Source organism: Sciurus vulgaris (genome assembly GCF_902686455.1).
Source record: "Sciurus vulgaris genome assembly, chromosome: 11".
NCBI classification, from domain to species: Eukaryota; Metazoa; Chordata; class Mammalia; order Rodentia; family Sciuridae; genus Sciurus; species Sciurus vulgaris.
Genome location: NC_136472.1, coordinates 124,743,159 through 124,766,259, shown reverse-complemented (window position 1 = coordinate 124,766,259; position 23,101 = coordinate 124,743,159). Strand labels below are relative to the sequence as shown.

The window sequence follows — 23,101 nt, the reverse complement described above, 5'->3', positions numbered from 1 at the left end:
TTAATTGCTTTCCATTATATTATTTCACTAAAATAACATTGAGACCAGTGTCTTATTTGAATCACAGATTAGCCCTTTTACAAAGTTGAATGTTTTTCTTCTCAAGATTATTGTACTATTGCCTAAATGATAAGTAATATTTTTATTTTCAAAGCCATCAGTAAGGGAATTTCAGAATTTAGAGTCCTTTTTCATAGCCAACTTTTTTTTTTAAGCACCTATCGCTCATATGATAATGTTCTGAAGTCATAACATTTTTTTTAAGCAATGCTCTATGGTGTTCAGTAGAAAACAGCAGAAATCTGAAATTACTTAGGTATTTATGTGAGGAGATTATAGAAGGAAAAACTAGAAATGATCCTGTGTCTGTCTGCATGCTTCCTAGTGAGCGCAGGTCTCAATTTGGGATGGATCGCCAGATTAGATAAACTTGGTCTGTAAAACTAAGTCAGGGTCCTGGTTAGCCCAGTACCAAGGAGGATTCTCCAAATTTTCAGACCAAAAGTGCAAAGAGAAATTCCTGTAGTAAAAATAATTTCCTGTTTTCTGACACAGAATTAAGTGCTTGGTATATATTATTTCATGTAAGCATCATAGGAACCCTGAGTGATAGTTATTATTGTCATTCCCATTGATAGTGAAATACTTGAGATTTCAATAATTTGCTCAAGATCTTGGCAACTAGAAAGTGATTAAGGACTGAATTCAAACCCCCAGGTCTATCTGACATCAAAGCCTGTGTCCTGTTCACCATGCTAAAGGTCAGGTCTTTGGTTAAGCCTGGTTACAGGACTTTTACCTTTAAAGCAACTGCATTATCAGTCTTGTACTCTACAAATATAGAACTCTGCCCTTCATTTCCTGCCAGAAGAATCCCCCAAAGCAAACAGAAAAACCTCATATAAAAACCACTGTGATCATATCAGTGTTTCACATCAAACTTCATAACATAATGAAGTACAGAGGATTATGTGACATTAAACTGAATATGATTACATTTTAATCTAATGAAAAAAAAAAAAAAAGAAAAAAGAGAATCTCCAGAGAGTTTTCATATCATTAAGATTAAGGTTGTAAATTTTCGTATTTCTTGAACTTCATGTAGTATTTTGCTAGTCCTTTTACCTTTGATGTGCCTGAATTTCTAAGATATGTGGTTGTTATACTTTATTTTTTAAGAGAAAATACAAAAAAAGTCCTCCTGAAATAGTACTATTTTTTAATCTTCTTGTGAAATAGTACTGGGTTCATGTTGGAAAAATAAGAGTCCAATTTAAAAACTTTTAGCAAATTTTAAAATCTGTAACCTGTATATTATATCCCATTCTGGTGTTAGAATACTTTTAGCGTCAGGAATTTATATCCACCTCATGTTTCCTCCTACTCGCCTCTGGCAGAATGCAAATCTTCCTTTTGTTCTGTTTTTAGAAGTGAAATTAGTCATAGTCTTTTATATAATAACTGAGTTGGTAAAGTCACCAAGTTACAAAAAACAACCCTTACTTTGTTTTTGGAGAGTTGAAGAACAAAAGCTCTTTCATGTGTATTTCAATTTGTAGTTCAAAATTTTAAATAAAAATCACTGTCATTTTGAGCAGGAAAAAAATAAAGCTCATTTATATCAACCTAAAATCACATACTCTAAATTTGAGCCTTTTTGATATTTGTATCAGGAATATGTGCTTGTAGAAAAGTAAATGTGTAATGTAGATCAATGAGAAGCTTATCTTATTAACCATAAGACCATTTTCCCAAAGAACACAATTTTTAAAGCTCTAGCACGTGCCAGTTCTGTATGGTCACTGTTTGTATGCTCCTCTGGGAAGGGCAGCAGCATGATGTTGCTTTGCTTTCATTCTTAATCCTAAAGAAGAGATACAGTTTTATCCAAATATTTTAGGCATGTCATTCAGCATGATTTGTGCTAGATATTCTGAAGAAGTTTAAGGTCTGTTGTCTGCTTCTCTTTTTCTAAGTGAATTGTTCTTAATCTCTTATGTGTATAAAAGTTTCTTTTCTAAAATTTTACTACAGGTTTACTTTCTAGACCTCTCAATATTAAGTCATTCTTTTGCATTCTGGTCAGTAATATCTTTTGAAATGGCTCCTCATCAGTAAATGGAAGCCTGTTTGACTTATGTAACTGTTAATAGCCTTCCCATTATTTAATCAAGAGCCATTAATGTCAATACCACTTTAAATTTAGCATCCAGTGAACATGGCATTGCTCAGATACCTGGTTTCCTCCCTTTAAAGTTGGAATGTTCAGATATCTAACTGTTACAGTCATCCACATTCCAGCATATCATTCCTTGCCTAGTCACAGATATTTTCTGTGTGGCAGCCTCTTGCAGCTGTTACCTGCATTAGAGAACTGTTTTTTTTTTTTTCTTTTACTTACAAAATTATTTATGATATATTGAGCAAAAGTGATTCTGTACTTTCTTATTCCACAGTAATTTTAGTGGCACATTAAAAGTGGAGAGTTAGTTTATCTAAAGAATGTTTTGGACATATGCTTGAGAAATGAGGAAATAAAATCCAAGGATGAACAATAGTTATATCTCTGATTTAAAATTTAGAAGCTAGATTCAGTGGTTCCTAAAGAGATAGTGATAATTTTGATTTTTGAGTGTTACCCCGGTAGAATATAAGTTGTCACAAGTTCAGAATTTCATAGATAAAATGCACCTTGTTTTCCTTTTACTACTGGCAATTCCTAAAACCTAGATTAAAAATTAATGTTAATAATGTATGTGGCATTTATTAATACAAACAATATTATAAATAGTCATTGTATTGTTGACTAAAAACTTGCAAGTAAATAAACCAAAGGAATAGATGACAGTTTATCATGTGACATGATTAACAACTGTGAATGCCTTTTACTATTAAATATTAAAGATAGTTCAGTTATGCATCAAGTCCTGAAAATAGTTACAAGTATGTTATGTAAATTAGTTACATAAAGACTCCTTATTACTATTTATGAAGCAAAATAAATGTATAAAATAACATAAAAAGTTCTAAACTTAATATGCTATACATTAAACAATAACCCTTAATCATAATCTTTTTATCCTAAATTCTTATGCCATCTTTTGCCAAGATGATTTGGAAAGCCAGATGTTTTGCTTTTTCAGTGAAGTATTAAATGATGCCTCTTTTATCCTCCTGATATGTTGTTCTAAAGCAAATATATTTTCCACAGACTTAGAGCTTTCTTTGCTGAACTTCCTATTTCCTCAGAGTACTTAATGATTTCTTGGGTATTTTCGTTGAAATCTAGAATATATATTGCCTAATTAAGCTTATCATTGTTCATATTATTAAACTGAAGTCTAAACTGTTTCATTTCCTTGTCTAAAACATTCTAGTGATTATTGGCAGAATCAGGACTAAAACCATATCTGTCCACTACTTTTTCACTAGCACATACCTAGTCAACAGAAGCCATGAGTGGATGGATCATCTTCATCACACCACAGGTTAAATATCTCTGATCTGAAATGTTCCAAAACTCAAGACTTTCTGAGCATCATGATGCCACAGTGGGAAATTCTACACCAGAGCTCATATGACAAGTTGCAAAGTGCAAGTGCACTATGATATTTTATAAAATAACCTTCAAGCTATATGTATAAGGAGTACATAAAACATAATGAATTTTATATTTAGACCTGAGATCCATCCTCCAAATCTCTCATTATATATGTTTTAGAACCTAAAACAATCTAAAAACTAAAACACCTTTGGTCCCAAGCATTTTGGATAAGGGATATTCAACCCGTATTTGTCTTTCTGTTGGAGAGTCAGTAAAGCTTTTAATTACTTGGTCATTGGCTGAACCATGTATTTTTTAAATCTAATAGAATTACCAGAAGTCTGATCTTGGGGAGGAAGGAATACTTTGAGAAGGGTAGGCAGGGAGTCAGGTTGTAGTTGTTCAGAGCTGTGGAAGGGACAGGTAGAGGGAGGACGGAGAAAGTGCCAGAGATCTTTTTCCCAGTGCTTTCTTAAATCAAAGCACCACTTATTCCCAGATGGAGAACTTACAGATGCAGTTTAGTATGTGTAAGTTCTTAGGTAGACCATGCTCCTGGCAGGCTAAGAAGGTCCAGCTTTGAACAAAGACACTCCAGCATGTTGGAAAAACAAGGGACTCACTGAGGATCCAGGTGAAAGCTCATGAACATGTGTGTAAAACATTATGGGCTCCTATCTTTCCCCAAATACACAATCCAGGTTGAAATTAACTAGAGCTCATTATGAAGCTTAGAAAAAGTATATGACATTCAAAAGAAGATTCATTCAAGAGTGGAATGAGGTTGTGTTTACATCCAAAGGGAGATTTCTAATTTTGACTGGATTGGCTAGACTGATAATTTCATATATAAATTTTCAGTCATACCATTTATTAGACTGTGTTGACTGATACCTTTTGGATTTTTGTCCCTCTTAACTGACTGATCATTATGGTGAGTGTAGTGATACTGGTTTGTATACCCTAAGAAACATCCAAAGAATAAAATTGATTTTATACACACATGCATGCATATACCCACACAGACACACACAAAAGAATTACATTTTATATCTACCATAGGTTTCTTTTTTACTCCATGCAAACTTTATGCTTAGATATCATAGGATAGTACCAAATAAACTAAAGAAAAGAATTTAAATATGGTTAATAGGAGATAATTCTAGTGACTGAAGACTTTTATATTTTGAACTTAAATCATTTAGAGTGTGATGTTAACATAAACTTAGATTAAATGTGTTAATGTGTATAAAACGCTGCCATGTAATAAGCACCTCAGTAAACATTAGCCATACTGTAATTAGTATTGTGATATTAACATACTGTCTATATTTTCTTTCACTTTTTGCTTTAATAACTGGTTTGGGATTTAATCTTTTTCTTCATATTGCATTTTTGGAATTGGGAATAGGCCGAAAGGGGGATCCAGAGAGAGGACAGCTCTCTCAAACAGTAGACCAGAAAATTTAGAGAGAGATATAATAGTGTCAGTGATGGTATTGCTTGGCTATGTCCTTATTTCATCAAATGAAAACTTATTTTAATTCAGTGTGCAAGAAGCTCCTTTATTCTGATTTGGAGCATACTTTTTTGAAAACAAAAAAAATCATCAAAATTATTCTTGTATATTTTCATTCCCTGGCTGAATAATGACATCAGGAACTTTTTTTTATTATTAATTTTAGGAGCTTTATTTTTATCAAAACCTTTTAATATTATAAAAGAAAAAAGTCATAAGAAGTTCTACATTTCAGTTATTGGAAAAAGTGTTTTTGGTTCAGTTCCTTTAACTAATATTTGAGTCCATAATTGGAATTTTGCTCAGCTATGTAGACATTTTTCCATAAAAGATTGGTAGAGTTACTATTCAAGTGAATCTCAGCTTAATTTATGAGTCCATTTATTTGCAAGTAAAAGTTCTGTTGGTTAAATTTAATCTATATTCTCAAGGGTATAAACTGCATAATAATTGTAGGCAGTTTTCCCAGCCTATGTGCTGACCAAGCTTGTTCAGTAGCTTTATTTTTCAGTTTCCCTCAAATTCTTTTGGCTCATATGACCAATGCATGCAAAAATAAGTTAATTTTTATACCTCTTGCCAATATCCCTTTTAATAAGTTTGAAAATATTAAGTGACACAGTTTAAGACTGTAAATGTAAATGTCATTTTTTCCCTTGCTTCTCTGTAAGACACCAGCATCCTATCCTAGTTTTCTCATTGTTTTTTAGACTTCTTTGTCTACACTTATACCCTGTAGAGTTCTTCTGTATTTGTCTTCCTTTAACAAGAAATTCTAATGTTTACAGTTCATTTCTAATGTTTATTACATTTTCTCAGAGGGAATTTTGCCTGGACTTTCAACTCTTATTTTAAAAAACAAAACAAAACAAAACATTTTTCTCCTCAGGGATTTATCCAGGTCTCACTAAATTATTGAGTCTAGCCCCTTGAACTTGGAATCCTCCTGCCCAGTTTCAGAAATCACTGGGATTATAAATCATGCCTACCTAGCCTTTTGTTATTTTAAATTGCAATGAACCTTCTCAAGCCTCTTGTACTCATTAAGACTCATTGAATAAGTATAAAAGGAAAACTTTTAAAAATGGGTATAAGTTCATCACATCCCAAAACTTAAAAATTGAGTGGGGTTGGGGCAGGAGGATTGTGAGTTCAAGTCCAGCCTGGGCAACTTAGTGAGGACCTGTCTCAAAATACAAAAATTAAAAGGACTGGGCATGTAGTTCGGTGTTAAAGTGCCTCTAGATTCAGTTCTCAGTACTGATGTGTATGAGGGGGAATGACTTAAAAATTAAGCAAGATAAACTAAAAGCTTGTGTTAAAAGATGGAAAGAAATTTCTTGATAAAGATCAACACTGGTGTTTTGTATATATCTTACCAATTATGAATAGAGATTTTGTTTATATTTAAGGTTTCTATCCCCAAACCCCAAGCATATTCTTAATGGTGAGATGTAATAAACAGTCTTTTTAAAGTCAGAAACAAGGTAAGTAATTTTTGGAGATCCAGTGAAGTCAGACAAAAAAACAAAAGGATTGGAAATGAATGAAATATGCTTTCTTTGCACATCTATGAATCCAAAAGAACCTGAGGTCGAATTTTAAGAAGTAATAACATGGGTCAACAAAGGTTCTAAGGAAAATGTAAATAATAAACAGTAATAGCTGCTGACATTCATTGTTTTTCTCACACTAAGTGGTGTATACTTTTAACTCATTTATTATGAACACAATTCTTTTGAGTAGTTTTACTGTTTTTAACTTTCCATAGAGGAGAAAAATGAAGTACTGAGAGTTTAAGTACTTTGTTCACAGTTGCACAACTAGAAGCTTCAGGGATAAGATTGGAATTCTGGAAACCTGACTCCTGAGTATTCTCTTTACTACAATGTTATTGCATTTCTCTGTACTAGTAGTAAGTTCATAAAAAATATATTTAGAAAATATATAATATTTTATAATAGGAACAAAAGTCATAAAGTTCCCACGACTAGCACTAACAAAACTATGTAAAACCTTTACAGGAAAAAAATTAGGTTAATTGAAGAAGTAAAAGAATCTTAAATAAGTGGAGAGATATGCTATGTTCATGGATGTGGATGCTCAATATTATAAAGAAGTCCATTGTCCTGCAAAATAATCTATAAAAATTCAGTGCAGCTTCAGTGACATTCCCAAAAGTTTTTCCTACCTATAATTTGATAAACTGATGAATTTCATAAGAAATAATAAAGGCTGAAAATGTGAAGACAGTTTTGAAGAATAAGTGGAGGGACTCATCTTTCCAGATATACACAGTGACATCAAAATTGTATCTATTATGCTTTTTAAATTAAAAAAAAGTGTGGGGGGAATAAATCTGAGAAATAACATGGCAAAATGTTAAGGTTTTGAAAAACTAGATGATTTGGTACATGGATAATCATTATTCTCTTGAACTTTTCTGTATAATCAAAGTATATAGTCATTATTTAAAGTAATTGTGTTTGTATTAGGTTCCAAAATTTTCTATTAGTTTCCACCCTCCTTAATCACCAAGGCTGTCATACCCCAGGCCTATTTCTTCTAGTCATGTTTTCTAGTTAATTTGTCCTGAAAAGGGCTTTGAAGACTTACGTTACCTCAGAGCTAAGTATACATTAGGCTAATAGCCTTTTAAGTAGTAGTCAGGTTAAAACTAAGCACAGCACAATATGCTTTCTGTTAGCAATTTTTTTTCTCTTTCTTTAAAAATTCACTTTTTAGACTTTTAAAGAACTGAAATTTTAGAAAATGAGTCCTTCAATTTGATAGTTGTAGAGAAAAATTCATTCTCCATATTCATTGGTGTGAATAAATGCTGTTATGCTTTAAATAAAACAAGTTTATGTTATTTTAAATTTAAATTCAAATCTTTTTCTATTTATTTAGCATGAAATATTTTAAGGTATGCAACCAAGACTTAGAGTGATAAGATTTGGGAGGTTATGAGACAGACCTAAATATCATGTAACCCAGTTGCCTATATTTGTATCCCCTTCTATTACATTTTCACCAAATGTTCTATGCTGTGTTCTTAGAACTGAGTAAAGGAGGATATTGTATACAATGCATGAAAATCTACTGGATGTTAAACATTACAAATATTGTACTCAGACTTTATATCTTCAGTTTAATCAGAACAGTCTCTACAGGTTTATATGTCCTCACTACCACCCTTTAATTTTGTCTGCTTTACTTTCTGGATTTATTGCACATCTCACAACTTGGTGCATAATCAAATAAACTTAATGCCGAGGCCATTATCTAGACACAAACCATCCTCCTTAATACCCTTAGAAATTAATCCAAGCCCAGACTTGTCCTAAATTAGTCCAGAAGATTTCTGAGAATCAATTTGGAGCACTCTAGAGGAAGTGTTACCAGAAAGCAAGACTAGTTGGGGATTGCTGGAGAAATATTATACTCATATAATTAAAAACCCCAGTGTCCCAGCTCCGTGTCAAGGTTCACTGTGGTTTACGGAGCTGTATGTTTTTAGTATCTCCCAATAAACTGGTTATTGGTATCATAAAGATTTACCTTGAAGATATTATGTTGTGTGTCATACTGCTACAGCTTGTAACTGCCAGAAAAACTGGTCTGGTAGGGTTTGTCTCAGGTCTATAAAAAGATTGCAGATAAAAAATCTATCATGGCTCAGTAACATGAAAAAAGTATTATGATACATGTTGCATTTTAATTCTAGAATAGGAAATTTGGTTCTAAAATTATGTGATTTACTTTTGTCTGACTGTCATTTTACACTTCATTATTGATTTCCTTTATCTGTGAAATACCATAGTTATTGTTTTATTGTCTTGAATTGAGCACATTTAGTGGACCTTAACCCTGATAGCCTCCCTTCCCACACTGCATGTTCTGTTTCTACACAGAAATAGGTTTGTAAGTACTAAACTATCTAAAACCAAACTTTAGCTTCTTCAGTAGAAGTTGTCTAATTGAGAACATTCTATGCTTCTGCTCCTTAAACAGTAGTAACAAGTAATATTGAATAAAAAGGCAGCAAGGAGGGGGCAGTGCTCCTGCTTAAAATTTCATTTTAATGCCGAAGAAAGGAGAAGAAAGTTTAAAATTAAGAAAATTAATAAGAAGAGACATTTGTATTTGGAATTATTGCTTGATTCTCAAATTTAACAATAATTAAATTTGGATATTTTATTAGTATAAATTTTCAATGCAATGAATTAATTTGTCTTAAGGATAATTAATGATTTAGTTTCGGATGCCAGAGGCTCTCTATCACAATGAGAGAGAGTGCCAATTATAACATCAGTAACAGCAATCCAAAACTATACAGAACATAGTTTAATCTTCCTAAACCATAGGCTTCATAGGTAATCACCATCATGAATATCTGTAATTTTATTGTCCCAGATTGGGACATAGGTTGGTAAGAAGGAATCCTATCCACACACTCACTCCAACTTTGATTTTTTTGTGTGTGTGTGAATGAGGGTGGGGTAGAACTAAACTGAAGAAAGATGGCCACACAGAGTAGGATTGAGGTGTCATATTTATCAGCACTACTTCCCAGAGCCTTTGAGTACCAAATGGAGTGAAGTCTTCCTACTGACATCCTCCACTGTCTTAATTTTGTACTTTATTGCACCTTTTAATTAATTAGGCCTCTGTCACTATCAGAAGAATAAATGTGAATAGTCATTACCCTAACAGGGAAAGATTGCCACCTTTCTTTGTTCTTGGGCCAAACTTACCAAACCTAGAAGCAGAGTTAAAGCAGTTTAATGTAGTGGAAAGACCAGTTGTACACAGGCTGCCCTCTGACTAATGGCATTTTATCACACATAAGAGTCTGGTTGGATGATCATAATTAGAGATCTGTTTCCATCCAGTTATCCTGAATTGTGAAGGTCAAAGTATAGTTAATTCCAGTAGATAATTCCAAATACAATATTGCTAATTGGTGTGAATAAAATAAAGATCTATCCTTTTCTGCTGTTGAGAAACCTAGTTCAATATGGCAGACTATCGCTGCAACTTTTTTTTTTTTTTTTTTCCAATGTTTTAGTTGTATTTGTGCTAAAAATTGTGACTTCTTTCTTTTGGGGAGTGTTGCTATAGACTCATAGATTTTTATTTATTTGATGTTTTATAATCAAATGTAGTTATTCTTTGTGTTGATTGAATTGTCCCAAGTCTGACCAGGGTTTCTGCCTACCTTGACCCTTGGGTATGGTTCACCAGTTTGTGGGGTCCCCTTACTTTCTGTCACAACAAGGTTTCCCATTCAGCTTTTGTACTTTGCCTGCTGTTGACTTGCAGTTAGACATTTTTTTCTGGTAGTCTGGGTTCATTTTAGTCGGGATTGACTTAGAAACCCAGATCTGAGGCAAAAGGTCTCAGACATATCATTGTTGCTAAGCCTTTTCAGTGGATAGAGTTTAGGGGAAGTGGGTGAGATTTCATTTTGAATTCATGTTAACATTTCCAAGTCAAGTTAACATTAGAGGGGGTTTTCCCATTCTTTGATTTTATTATTCTGTCTCTCAGTTCTATCTTCAACTTAGTATTTATCATCCCCACTCTCTCTCACATTGAAAATCTTGGTTTCTAATAATATTTTTTGGTTTATTGTGTGTGTTTATATTTTTTAAATTTCAGAATTACACTAACAGTATTGCATTCAATAGTAAAACAGTTAAATGAAGTTAAGTATGGCAGTACTTCTTTTGTCCTTAGACTATTACTCATAAGCATCTAGTCAATTGACTATACACATGTATTTAAAATATTTACTCTGTTGACTATGCTGTCAATTTTATATTATCTGGTACATATTTTCAGGCTATTTTTAATATTAGAATTTGCTTTTTTAATGTTTTTGGTTTATTTTTGAACATATAATAGGAGAACTGATATAATTCAAAAGCCAGACTATTTAACACACACACACACACAGCAAAGTCTCATTCCACCTTCTCTTTCCCTACTCATACATTTTACCCTTTATATTAGTTTCTTCTTGCAAAAATTAGTGCTTAGTATTTCACACATGCATGTGTGTGAAATTGTGTATTGATTTATAACTCTTCATTCTTTTACATGTTAAATATACTTTTATCTATCTTGCTTTTTGGACTTAATGTATCCTGAAGATTATTCCATATCACGGTACAGATTCTGTTTTAAAACAACAATAACATGCAAAAGGAAATCAGTAGTCCTCTGTGTGAATGTGTTATAGTTTAGTCAACCAATTCCTTATTAATATACTTTAGGGTTTCTAATGCATATATTAGGTTATTTTTAAAGTAACTGTTTTTAAAGTGTTTGAACTGTTTAGTGTGTTCTTGTTGCGTAAAATACAAGCTCTCTGTTCACCCTCCTGGAGTCTGTAGAAAAGGTGCTTCTGTCTGCAAATAGTGTTTCCTATGAGAGAATGAAACGAAATGGTTGGCAAATGCCTGATCTGATCTGTAGTTATACAACTAGTAGCCATTCTGGGCACAGCGTTCCCTCTCAGCCTTCATCTAGTTAGGAGATTTCAGCTTTGGATTTACTCAGCAATCTACAGTAGGCTTCAGTAAGACTCCAGTAATCATCTACAGATTGAATAGAAGGCTCGAGGTCACCTGACATACTCTTCAATCCTGCAACTAATCTCTGAGCTCATGGTATTTGTTGTGGGTTGACTTTTAGAATTATTTTCCCTGTAGGCTGCATTTATCAGTAAATGTCATTTTTTCCCAACAGTTGTTTGCTTTCAATTCTTGTACTATTGTCTTTCTAATATATCAATCATTGCAAATATTTTTCCAAATATTAACTTATCTCCTTGACCTACAAAGGACTTATGGTGATATATTTAGTGTACTATAGAAATTGACTAGAAATACAAACCATCTTTACACCCTTTCAAGTCTTACTGACTATGAAGATCTCCAAAGCAATATATTATAGTAAAACTCGGATCCTTCTTGGAATTTTATAACATAACTGTGAGCCAAAATGCTGAACTTTTCCTGGAAATTATGAAGTTTACTTGTAATAGATTGTTTTGCAGCCAGCTTATGAAGATGCCTGTTTCTTTTCATACTAAGAAAATGTAATTTCTTATTAGGACCCCCATCTTGTGGTTGTACATGATGTGGCATTTCACTGGTGATATATTCGTATATGAACATAGGAAAGTTATGTCCATTCCCATCCTCACCTCCCTTCCCTCATTCCCCTTTGTCTACTCTAGATCATGTACAATCACAAGAATGGGATCCTAATTAGAGTAAGTTATACTCCATGTATGTCAAAATATGTATATGTCAAAATACACTCTACTGTCATGTATATCTAAAAGGAACAAATTTTAAAAATTAAAAAAAATACAGTGTAATTTATTGCCACTACTGAAATTTTTTCCCTTTATTGTTATTTTTTAGTGTCTAAAAAGCACGGCAAGCTCATTACTTTCTTACGAACATTCATGAAGTCTCGTCCAACGAAACAGAAGCTAAAGCAGCGAGGGATTTTAAAAGAAAGGGTGTTTGGTTGTGATCTGGGGGAGCACCTTCTGAATTCTGGCTTTGAAGGTAAAAATAGTCTATAAGCTCATAATATCAATTCCTGACTTCTCCGTATTGGTTTCCCACAACCAGTTACAGAATAGCTTAGGCAAGTGGTGTTTGTTCATTTTAGTTCAGCAGTGAATACTGAGCTTTCTCAGGGACTCCTCTCAGTTTTGGGTAAGAGTGGAGAAGTCCAAGCATGCAAGCATGCACTTGGCATCAGTGGGGCTTGTGATCTGTTTAGGAAGAGTGTGACCTGCACACAGAGGACACAGCAACTTTGTCACTTTGCTTTATTTCTTATGTCTGTCTAGATAACGTCTTCAGTCAGTTTTCCTGCTCATGTGCTAAAAAAATACTCAATTTTCTTTGTAGAAAAAACAGGCATATTTTTGAGACTGTAAAAAAACTAAAATCATCCTTCCAACTTTGATACCTAAAAATTTATATTATTTTTTCTATAAATTAAATTCTGAATTAAGACTTTAGTTGGGTGAATGGATAGGGGAGATGGATGGATCGGAGGAGAGGAAAAAAGGGAGTTTTCTTTGAATATTTAAAAATAGCATTGTCCTACACTTTCCTTTTTATAGATGCCAGCATATTAAGGAAATATTTGCCTGTGCTGTTGATGTGTACCAGAAATAGATGATTTATGAGATTCTGAACCCTGATGGAACAGACCACTAGTAGAAATCAGTGGCAAATACCTTTAGTAATATCAATTCCAAATTAAGTCCTTATTTACGTCTTAAAGAATTCCAGTGAATTTAAAAAAATTTAATACAGACTATACCATGTTTTGTGAGAGAGTAGACAAAATATTATTTTAAACAGATCGTATTCCCGCGTTAATGTCAACCTGTTATATTTCTCTAAAAAACAAAAAGACAAAATACCCTGAGAATTATTTTTGCAACTAGTCAAAATGCACATGGGAAAATCAACCAGTGAGACTGTCAGAGAACATTGTGGGGGGAAAAAAAAATCAGAAAATAGGTACTAAAACAGTATTCAAAACTAGAAGGAAGAGTTATGCCTTTTTTTTTTTTTGGGGGGGGGGTGCTGGGGATTGAACCCAGGGCCTTGTGCTTTCCAGGCGAGCACTCTGCCAACTGAGCTATCTCCCCAGCCTGTGAAGGAAGAGTTTTGTGCAAATGAAATACAAGTGAAATAACTGAGAATGTTCAGAAATAGGTAGAGAATTACTATAGGTAAAGAATCCATTATGATCAAGTATGATTTTAGAGCTGTTATGAAGAAGGGTTATTTATAATAACATATTAAAATAATAATAGCATATCTGAAAGAATTAATTCCTACACTAAGTCACTAAAAAAAACCCTCCAAATGTTTAGGAGAGTTAACTACTTTAAACTTCAGGAATTGCTAATGTGAATTGATTTTGTTTTGAGGTTAAAAAAAATTTCTCAGATATAAACAAAAAACATAAGGGGCTTCAAATATACATTGTTCATGTAATGAAAAATAGCAAATGTAGAAGAAAGGCACCATGAATTAGGAAAAATAGCTGTTTTATGGGTATGATAAAATGCTGTTATCATAATGTGTGAGAATATCATTAGACTTTTAATTTAAATCCCTAATGAAAGAGAGGAGAAAAATAGCATATGGCTGTTACTGAGTGATAGAAAGTAAACAAAGGACAAGAGTATGTCTCCCCTCATTTTTAATCACAAAAATGTTCTTTAAGCAATTTTGAGATGCTATTTTACATTGATAAACATTATTAAATAGCAAAGCTGTTTTTTTCTGAATTATGATATTCAGGGCCATTAACGATAGCCGTGATTTTTATCAATACATAAAAATTGTTGGCTTCAAGTAGCTCCAAATTAACACAACCTTTTTTGGTGGCGCTTCATAGCAAGAAACTTCATGGACTTTACAGTTTTCCTTTCATCTAGCAATTCTACTCTTTAGGGATTTATCCTAGTTTAATAATTAAATAGGAACAAAAGTGTTCATTATATAGCATTATGAATGAAAGCAAAAATATTGAATATTTCTTGGGGGAAATTTTTCCATAAATTGTGAAGCTATTAAAAATTATAAGTTTTAAGAGAGTAGAAAAATGAAAATGTTATATAAAAACACAAAACTTTTTAAACTGAATATTTAGAAATTATATGAAATGTTAAAGTATTGGAGTCAGAGAATATCTTTGTGATTTTTTTTCCCCTTAACTGTCCTTTTCAATTAAAAATTAAAAAAAAAAAAAACTATAAGAAGTTAGAAATGAACTAAATAGTCTTGGAAGATAAAAAACTTTCTGTTCATGGCTGTCCAACAGAGAAAGTCTATTATTAGAAAAGAAAAAAATTGTAACACTAATTTATAATTTAACTTAGTTAAACCTTAAGAGGCAGAAATGTTGAAGACTGAAGTAAGATATATTCTAGTTGGCATATATTAAAATAATTTCCTGTTTCAACCAGGGGTGATGAAAAATGAAGAATAAATATTCATATAAATATTCATATGAATTCAAATGAGGACTAAATTAGCAAGAAAAGAGAAAACTTTGAAGTATATTAACTAAAATCTTAAATAGGAAAGAAAATGGTTTTTCACATAAAAATTATTTAACTTTGATTTTAGTAAGTATGTGAGGAATTATCTTAAGATTTTGAGGCTTCACATATATTGTATATAGTCTGTACCTACAGTTATGCTTTGTGTATATTTACACACACACAGACCATTTTAATGTCTAAAAATAATTAGAATTGAATATATATCATGTATTGTATTTTAAACTCAAATAATTATGAGGAAGAATAATACATATTACATACATAATTGTAAGGAGAGATAATATATATAAAATTATATAATGTGTATAATCATTCTCAATTATTGTTTTAATTTAGACTTTAAAATATAGTCAAGTGCTGCATACTGGTATTTTGATCAGTGATGGACCACATGTATAATAGTGGTTCCATAGATTATAATGCAGCTAAAAAATTCCTATCACCTAATAGTGATATGTAGACTTGCAAAAGTCTAACTCAGGTCTGGGGAGGTAACTCAGTGGTAGGGTACCTTCTTAACATGCACAAAGCCTGAGTTCAATCCCTAGCACCACCAAAACGAAACAAAATATCTGGTGCAAGATGTTATTCATGTGTTTTGGTGATGCTGATATAAACTGTGCTGACAATTGTATAAAAATATAGTACATACAGTTATAATTATGTACATAATAATGATAATAAATGACTATTACTGGTTTATGTATTTATTATACTATACTTTTATTATTATTTTAGAGTGCACTCCTTCTACTTATAAAAAATGTTTACTGTAAAACAGCGTGACTTAGTGTGTTATGCCAGCAGCCTTATGCATCTCACACTGACTTTGTCTCTTGATAATATCATTTTCTCTTATGCTTGATGTAATCTCATGTTGTTTTGTTCATCATGTTTCCTGAGTGTACAAGAGCTACCGCTAATGACAGTAAGAGGCTACATTGATTGGCCTGGAAAAAAATGGACTATAAAGGTGGTATATCAGTGTATTGCTCACCTGTTAGGCTTATCCCATTCCACCATAGTTGCCATCTTGAAGAACAAGAACAGATTGATGGACGCTGTTAGAAGATCTGCTTCAGTGAAGGGAAAGAGACTAACAAAAATTCAAGAAGGGCCTGGACAAATACAGAGAAACTTCTAGTTACCTGAATTGAAAATCAGGCACACAGAAGCATATCCATTTTAGCACCATGACAGCCATGGCCCAGGCAGTTTCTTTGCAATGTTGAAAAAAAAGACTTGAGCCCACTATGATATTGAACTAACTGGTAGCTCTGGGTAGTTTGAACAAATTGTGCATTACATAATATGAAAGTGGCACGACTGTGAATGCTGATGTTAAAGCAGCCGAAGAATTTTTTTTTAGACTCTCGATAAGCTAACTATAGAGGAAAACCTACTTGCCAGAGCAAGTCTTCAGTATGGAGGAAACTTCCTATTCTGGAAATGATGCCTGAAGGACTTTCATCCGTGAAAAGACCAACTCAATTTTAGATTTCAAGGCTTGTAAAGACAACAGTTTTGTTTGTGATGGTGTTGCAGGCTACAAATTGAAACCCTTTCTGATCTGGCACAGCAGTATACCCAGGACCTTCAAGCATATCAACAAGCACTCACTGCCAGCATGCTTCAGGTGCAGTAAGAAGTCATGCACAGTCCAGATGGCCTCATGAAGTGCTATGTCAGGGAAGTACAGAAGCACTGTTTGGAGAATCACACACCTTTCAATGTGTTACTTATTGTTGGTAGTGCTCCAACACATCCTCTTTTATTCCCACCTTCATTCCAAAATCAAAGTGATACTTTTTGCTTTAAATGCCACCTCTTTGATCCAACTGATGGATCAAGGAGTTATAGCAGCTTTCAAGGTCTACTACCTGAGGAAGACCTTGGGCCAGGCTATTGCTACATCTGAGGAAGATACTGATGCTGTTCTGAAAGGATTATAGCATCTATGACTATATCAAGACCTTGTTTGGCCTTGGGGTGATGTCAGTGAGGAGTATAAAAATGCACCTAGAAGAAGATACTCATAAAGTTAATTCTGACATCAAAGGATTCTACAAGACTGAGGAGTTGCAAAAATCAATAGGGCTGTGGTTGAGATAGAGATAGCAAACACCTTTCTTCTAGGTGTGAACGAGGATGACATTGAGGTGCTCCTGAAAGTGGTTCCTGAAGAATTGACAATCAATGAGGAGTTGTTGGAATTGGAACAGGAATGCACAGCTGTAAAAGAGGCAAGAGAGAAGGAAACTTCAGAACAGGAAGAGCACCCAAGAAAATTCATAACGAATTATTTAGAAGAAGTTTTTGAAAACTCCTAGAAGCTTGAATCTATGGACCCCAACAATATATATATTTATTTTTTATCAACAGAGAGGAACGTCACCTGCATTATATGCTTATGAGTAAAACTATGATGGGGAAAATCCAAGTAAATGACATGAACATATTTCTGAAAAAAGGATGCCTGCTCAAGAGGAGCCCCAAGCAGGCCTCACAGGAGATGATGGCTCCATGAGTGTTGTTGTCCCAGAACACCTTCCAGTGGGACAAGATGAGGAGGTGGAGGATAGTGATGTTGATAATCCTGACTCTGTGGAGGCTCGCCGAGTCTATGTGTGTGTTATGTCTTTATTTTTAACAAGAAAGTTTAAAAACTGAAACATATGTAAAAATAAAAATTTTTAAATGGAAAAAAACATTATAAGGATATAAAGAAATAGTTTATACAGTAATGCATTTGTTTTTAGCTAAGAATTACTGTACAAGTAAGAAAGTTTAAAAAATTTAAAGTTTATAGAATGAAAAGTTACAGTAACCTAAGGTTAACTTATTAGTGACGAAAGAAAATTTATTTTTATAAATCTCAGGTACAGTGTTATGGTGTTCAGTAGTGAGTCTCCTGCCCATAGCCTTCACACCCACTCCCCACTCACTCACCGACTCACCCACAGCAATTTCTAGTCTCGTAAGCTCTGTACATGTAAGTGTCCTCTAATAGGTAGACCTTTTATACCATATTTTTACCTTTTTTTGTGTGTAGACACATAAATATGCACGGTTTTGCTACAGTTGCCTACAATATTCAGTATGGTAACATCTTGGACAGTTTTGTAGCCAGGAGCACTAGGCTTTACTATATAACCTAGGTGTATTATAAACTGTCCCATCGTGTGTAGTAAGTATACTCTGTTGTTGGCAAAAAAAGGAAATAACCTAACTTTGCATCTCTCAAAATGTGTCCCTGTTGTTAAGCTACAAATGACTTGTGATGTCTTTACCCTAAACAAAATAGACCTTTCACCAGATTTTTCTGAAAAGGAAGCACATTCAGAATAATGTTTTCTAAAGTGACTCATTCTCTGAATTGTGTTCCTAGTGAATGATAGACTTAATACTGAGATTAACTTGTTACACTTTCTAAAGTTTTGAGCACCTCCCAGTTGGAACAAGAGACAAACCTGACCTGTTTCTTCTACATAAGATGTTGTAAGAAATCACCTACAAGCCTGACAAGGCAGTTTTCTTTTTATTCTTTAATTTGTGGTACCTGGTGCCAGAGTATACTCAGAATAATCTTACAGAGTTTCACCTTTCACAATGTTTATAATTGAATTTAAGATTATATATATTTCAGTTAACTATAAAACTAATTTTTAAAAAATTTTGCCCACAGTATTTTTATGCATAGACTAGACTAATTTGTCTTCTACATGGGCATTCTTAATTATAGAATCAAAAATTTTTTTTGTTATGTTGATTTTTTTTTTTTTTGGTATCTTTTGCTGTTGTGCAAACTTGCCTATGAGAGATCATTAATACGAGCCCATGTTTTCCAAGTTGTTCTGCCATGCTCACTAGCTTTCAAACATCAATTCAGCAAATTTTAGTTGGACCTTAAAAATTTCAGGTATGTTTCCACTATCATTGAGAATGATAAGTGAGGACAGATGCCAATATATCATTTCATCTCAACAAATGAAAGGCTTAACTATAGTGTTGGTGTATTCCCTAATTATGATAGAATCTGTTCCAGTGGAACAGTTTTAATTATTATTGACTTTCATTCATAGGACTTGTTTAATTTGCTGCACATATTTAAAACAAGATTTTCTTAAAAGTTTGAAATGAGGTCACTAATAAAAAATAGAACTTTGGAGAAAATAAGTAGTTAGGTTTGGTACAAATTATAAAAGATGTTTTAAAACCAAAGAAGAGGAAATTCTGTTTCCCTGTGCATATTTGTGTTTCTGTTTGAAGTTTATACATTCCTTTCAGCAAGAGACCTTTTTAAATGATTGTACATATGCAAGGATTTTATAGTCAGAGCACAGAAGAAAGAAATGAGGCTCAAATCACCCCTGAAGTTAATCCTCTAGGCAGTTACTATTTTCTAACCAAGAATCATGATGCTCATTCTAAGTTATGCTTCCTTTTGTGCTCTTACCCTGGAAGCCACCTCCCTACAAATAAACCTGGGCTTTTTCATCTGTTCTTGCAAAACCTGCTTGATGCCTAGCAGTTAGAAGGAACTTAATAAATACATAGTTGGTGAGTGAGTGAGTGAATGAATGAATGAATGAAAAGAACAATGAAATCACTACTGTCAAGAAAAATCGAAGGCCAGTATTTGTCATGCTTATTTCCTTCTTCTGTAAGCCACAATTCTAATTGAAGGATCACTAGCATTTATTTAAAGATTTCCTTCTTATTTGGTTGTAATATGATCATATAAAAAACCAAGACTGTATTATTGGGTATGCATGGGAATAATTCCTAAAGTTATAATATCTATTGGAGGTTTTTGATGTTCTATTTTGACTGGATCATTATTTCATGTGATTTGACTCATTTGTTATATGATTGGGTGTAGGAATGGCTAATAAGGTGCCTTTTTTAACTAGAATCTTTTCCAAGATATATATACTGGATTCTCCCTTTGGCTTTTCTGCATGTTAATGAAAAAAACAACCGAATCTTTTTTATCTTCTGACACCTTTCTTCAGTTTCTAATCTCTTTCCTTCAAAATTAAACATTTTACTTTTCTCTTTCATTTTGCCACTGATTTTAATTGGATCATTTGTCTTTAAAATTTTAAGTAGTTATCCTGCAATTTTATTAAGTTTCATGTGATTGTTTTGTAGGCATTTAGTTCTTTTTTACTTAAGGAACATTTCATGTAAAGAAGCAATGCAGACATTTCCCATAAAGTATTATGTCTATAAGGGTTTGATCACTTTATCCAGGGAAAGACTTTTAATTCTGTTTTCAGAGTTTTCCTAATTATTTGGGAGAATATAAGCAGGTATGAATCTACTGTCAAATGGATGTAGGACTCCAGTGAATGTGATCCTTTTTTGTAAATGGCAGCTTTTTTTTTTAATGAAAAAAATTTGATGTATGCCAGGACAGCCTAATAATATGGAAATAAAATCTTGTGCTTGTAGAATTTTCTTCCAAGACTAATATTTTGTGTACCTGGGTAAGTTAGCATGCTAATTTGGAGCATATGTAAGAGAAACCTCTTTTTAAGAAAAAAATTAAAGTTCTGCTTTTGTCTTTAAGTAATTATGCTAATTATCCCAGTAAACTTTAACTATATTTTGTTTAAAGTAGGTGACAGGAAATATTTAACCCTTAGTTTTATTTCACTGTTAGATTAGAAACCTAAGGTACTAAGGGTATCATCCATAGAGCAATATCTGAAATGTGAACCAAGCTCATGTAAAGATACTTTATATTTAACATTTCATTTAGACACAGATTGCTTATATCAAAGTCAGTCCACAAAAAAATACCCAGCTGTTCTGCTGCCCTTCATCTCCAGTGCATAAGACTGCCAAGCACTACATTCCATGGCTCTGTGCTTTGACTGCTTGAGTCAGAATCTTAATTCATCACTGTTTCCTGTTTTTCCTTGGGTAAAAGTATAATCACAGAGGTGATTTCTTTTCTGTAAAATGGGGATAATGATAGGACTTTGCCATAGGATTTCGGTGAGAATTAGAAAATTATAAAAGCACTTGACCTGACGGTATGAATTTGTTTTTTAATCAGAGAAGGAGCTTAAGTTTTAATATAAGTTATAGGATCTGACAGGATTTAAGAGATAGATTATAAGAAAGATAGCAACAAGAAGGAAAACCAAAGTGTGTTATAATAATAAAGAAATGAATTACATACCATGAATGAAATATGTTAGCTAAAATTATCTTATTAAAATATCTTGTTTGTTTCATTTGCCACTCTGAATGTTTCATCCTTAGTATAGTAGCTTTTTTTAGACCACATAATGTTCTTTGAAGTATTTCTTCTCAGGAATTTTAACTAACATTATCAAATGCATTACAAAATGAAGAATGGTCACATCTCAGCTATTATAAAATTGTGAATGGTTATGAAAATTTTTTATCATATACTCTGAAAGTTTTATTCTAGACCAGTGATCCCAAAATAGCCATTCAGATATGAATATTCACTAAACTAACCAGAAAGTACTCTTCTTTCCTTTCTATTTATCCTTAGAGTGCTCTTTATGAAAACTGGATAATATCAAGTAAAAAACATAAATTTAGACAAGCATGGAATGAAAAGATTACATCTATTCAAAATTTCTTTGACCTTTGCATTGTTTATATTTTGCTTATTTAATAAAATTAGAATTAGGAGTAAATATGAGAAATAAAAGAAACTTTTAAAGAGGTGAAACATTGTAGCACTTACAAGTACCTTGTTTAAGCATTTGACTTTGTATATCCATTTGCTGTGTATGAAATTCAGCTGAACAGCTGTATTTATATTTTAATCAGTCCTGGTGTTAGGGCTGAACAGTCCACCTTACTACTGTAACTTGAGTAGATGAGTTTATTGCAGAAAGCTGTAGATACTCTCCTACCGTGATCTGAACCAACCCAGTCTTGATTATTTAGGAACTACTAATATATTTTAGATGTGAAATTAAGTAAACATGTCTTCATCATTTTTGTAGTGGATTAATCCTTCCTCCCCTTTTATTATTAATTTACAAATTTTATTTTGCTTATGCAAACTAAGACATTCTCATTTTTGGTGACATTGCATTCTATGGAATACTACCAGTTTTCTCTGTGTCTTTGAAATTTTTCTTTAGTGCCCCAGGTTCTCCAAAGCTGCACAGCATTCATTGAGAGATATGGCATTGTGGATGGAATATATCGTCTTTCTGGAGTTGCCTCCAATATCCAGAGACTACGGTAATAACTGTCCATGATATTTTCATTTTTATTCCTAATTAGCTCATTAAAATGCACTTATTTCCAAATTGAGTAACTCACTTTGAAAATCATAATTTTTGGTAAGATAGTTGAGATAAAAGAGGAAATAATCTTCATGTAGTTTTTCTAAATGGCATTTCTTTATCTGTAGTGTCAGAGTACCATGCACCTTAACCTCTTCAGTGTTTGTATTTTTTTTTTTCTCTTTGTGATGTTTGAAGATTTTAACAAATGAGTCTGAACCCATGACAATAATTGGGGGGGGGGTGAAATTTGCATTATAATAAAATTATTCTTTGGTTTTCAATTAAAATTGATGCAAGTGAAACTTTTCTGATCTCCTTTGGCCTAATGCTTTAGTGTATGTTGAAGTATGCATGTGGTACATAGCCCACATTCCTCTAATCTAATGTCTACTCTTGAGACAAAAGTAGTGGTATCCTCTATAAGTAAAATACAGATTTTATTTTTTGCTTATATCTTGGATTCTGGGCTATTCTAAATGTGCCATTATTTCTTTTTTCACTGTGATGCATGGTAACTGGCATTGTTCTGTAGGAATATTACCATTTGTTCAACCACAGAGCTCATCTTTGTTTTTAGGAATATATGAGTACTTAAATCAGTTTTTGTTCTGAAGACAGTTTAGTCT

General features: G+C 32.9%; 2 protein-coding genes across 11 annotated transcripts in view; one reads left to right on the top strand and one right to left on the bottom strand.

The window, feature by feature from the left end:
* KCNJ5 (potassium inwardly rectifying channel subfamily J member 5) overlaps positions 1–23,101 on the bottom strand; it is a gene marked incomplete at its 5' end in the record, with an annotated part of 310,228 nt that overhangs the window by 181,990 nt on the left and 105,137 nt on the right. The window lies entirely within an intron of this gene.
* The window catches only part of ARHGAP32 (Rho GTPase activating protein 32), a 288,492-nt gene that overhangs the window by 243,032 nt on the left and 22,359 nt on the right, over positions 1–23,101 (top strand). For all 10 annotated transcript variants that reach the window (XM_079104113.1, XM_079104108.1, XM_079104112.1 and 7 more), the window contains 2 exons: positions 12,503–12,652; positions 22,326–22,428. In XM_079104113.1, the coding sequence (XP_078960239.1) occupies positions 12,503–12,652; positions 22,326–22,428 (253 nt within the window). The remainder of the gene's footprint in view (positions 1–12,502; positions 12,653–22,325; positions 22,429–23,101) is intronic.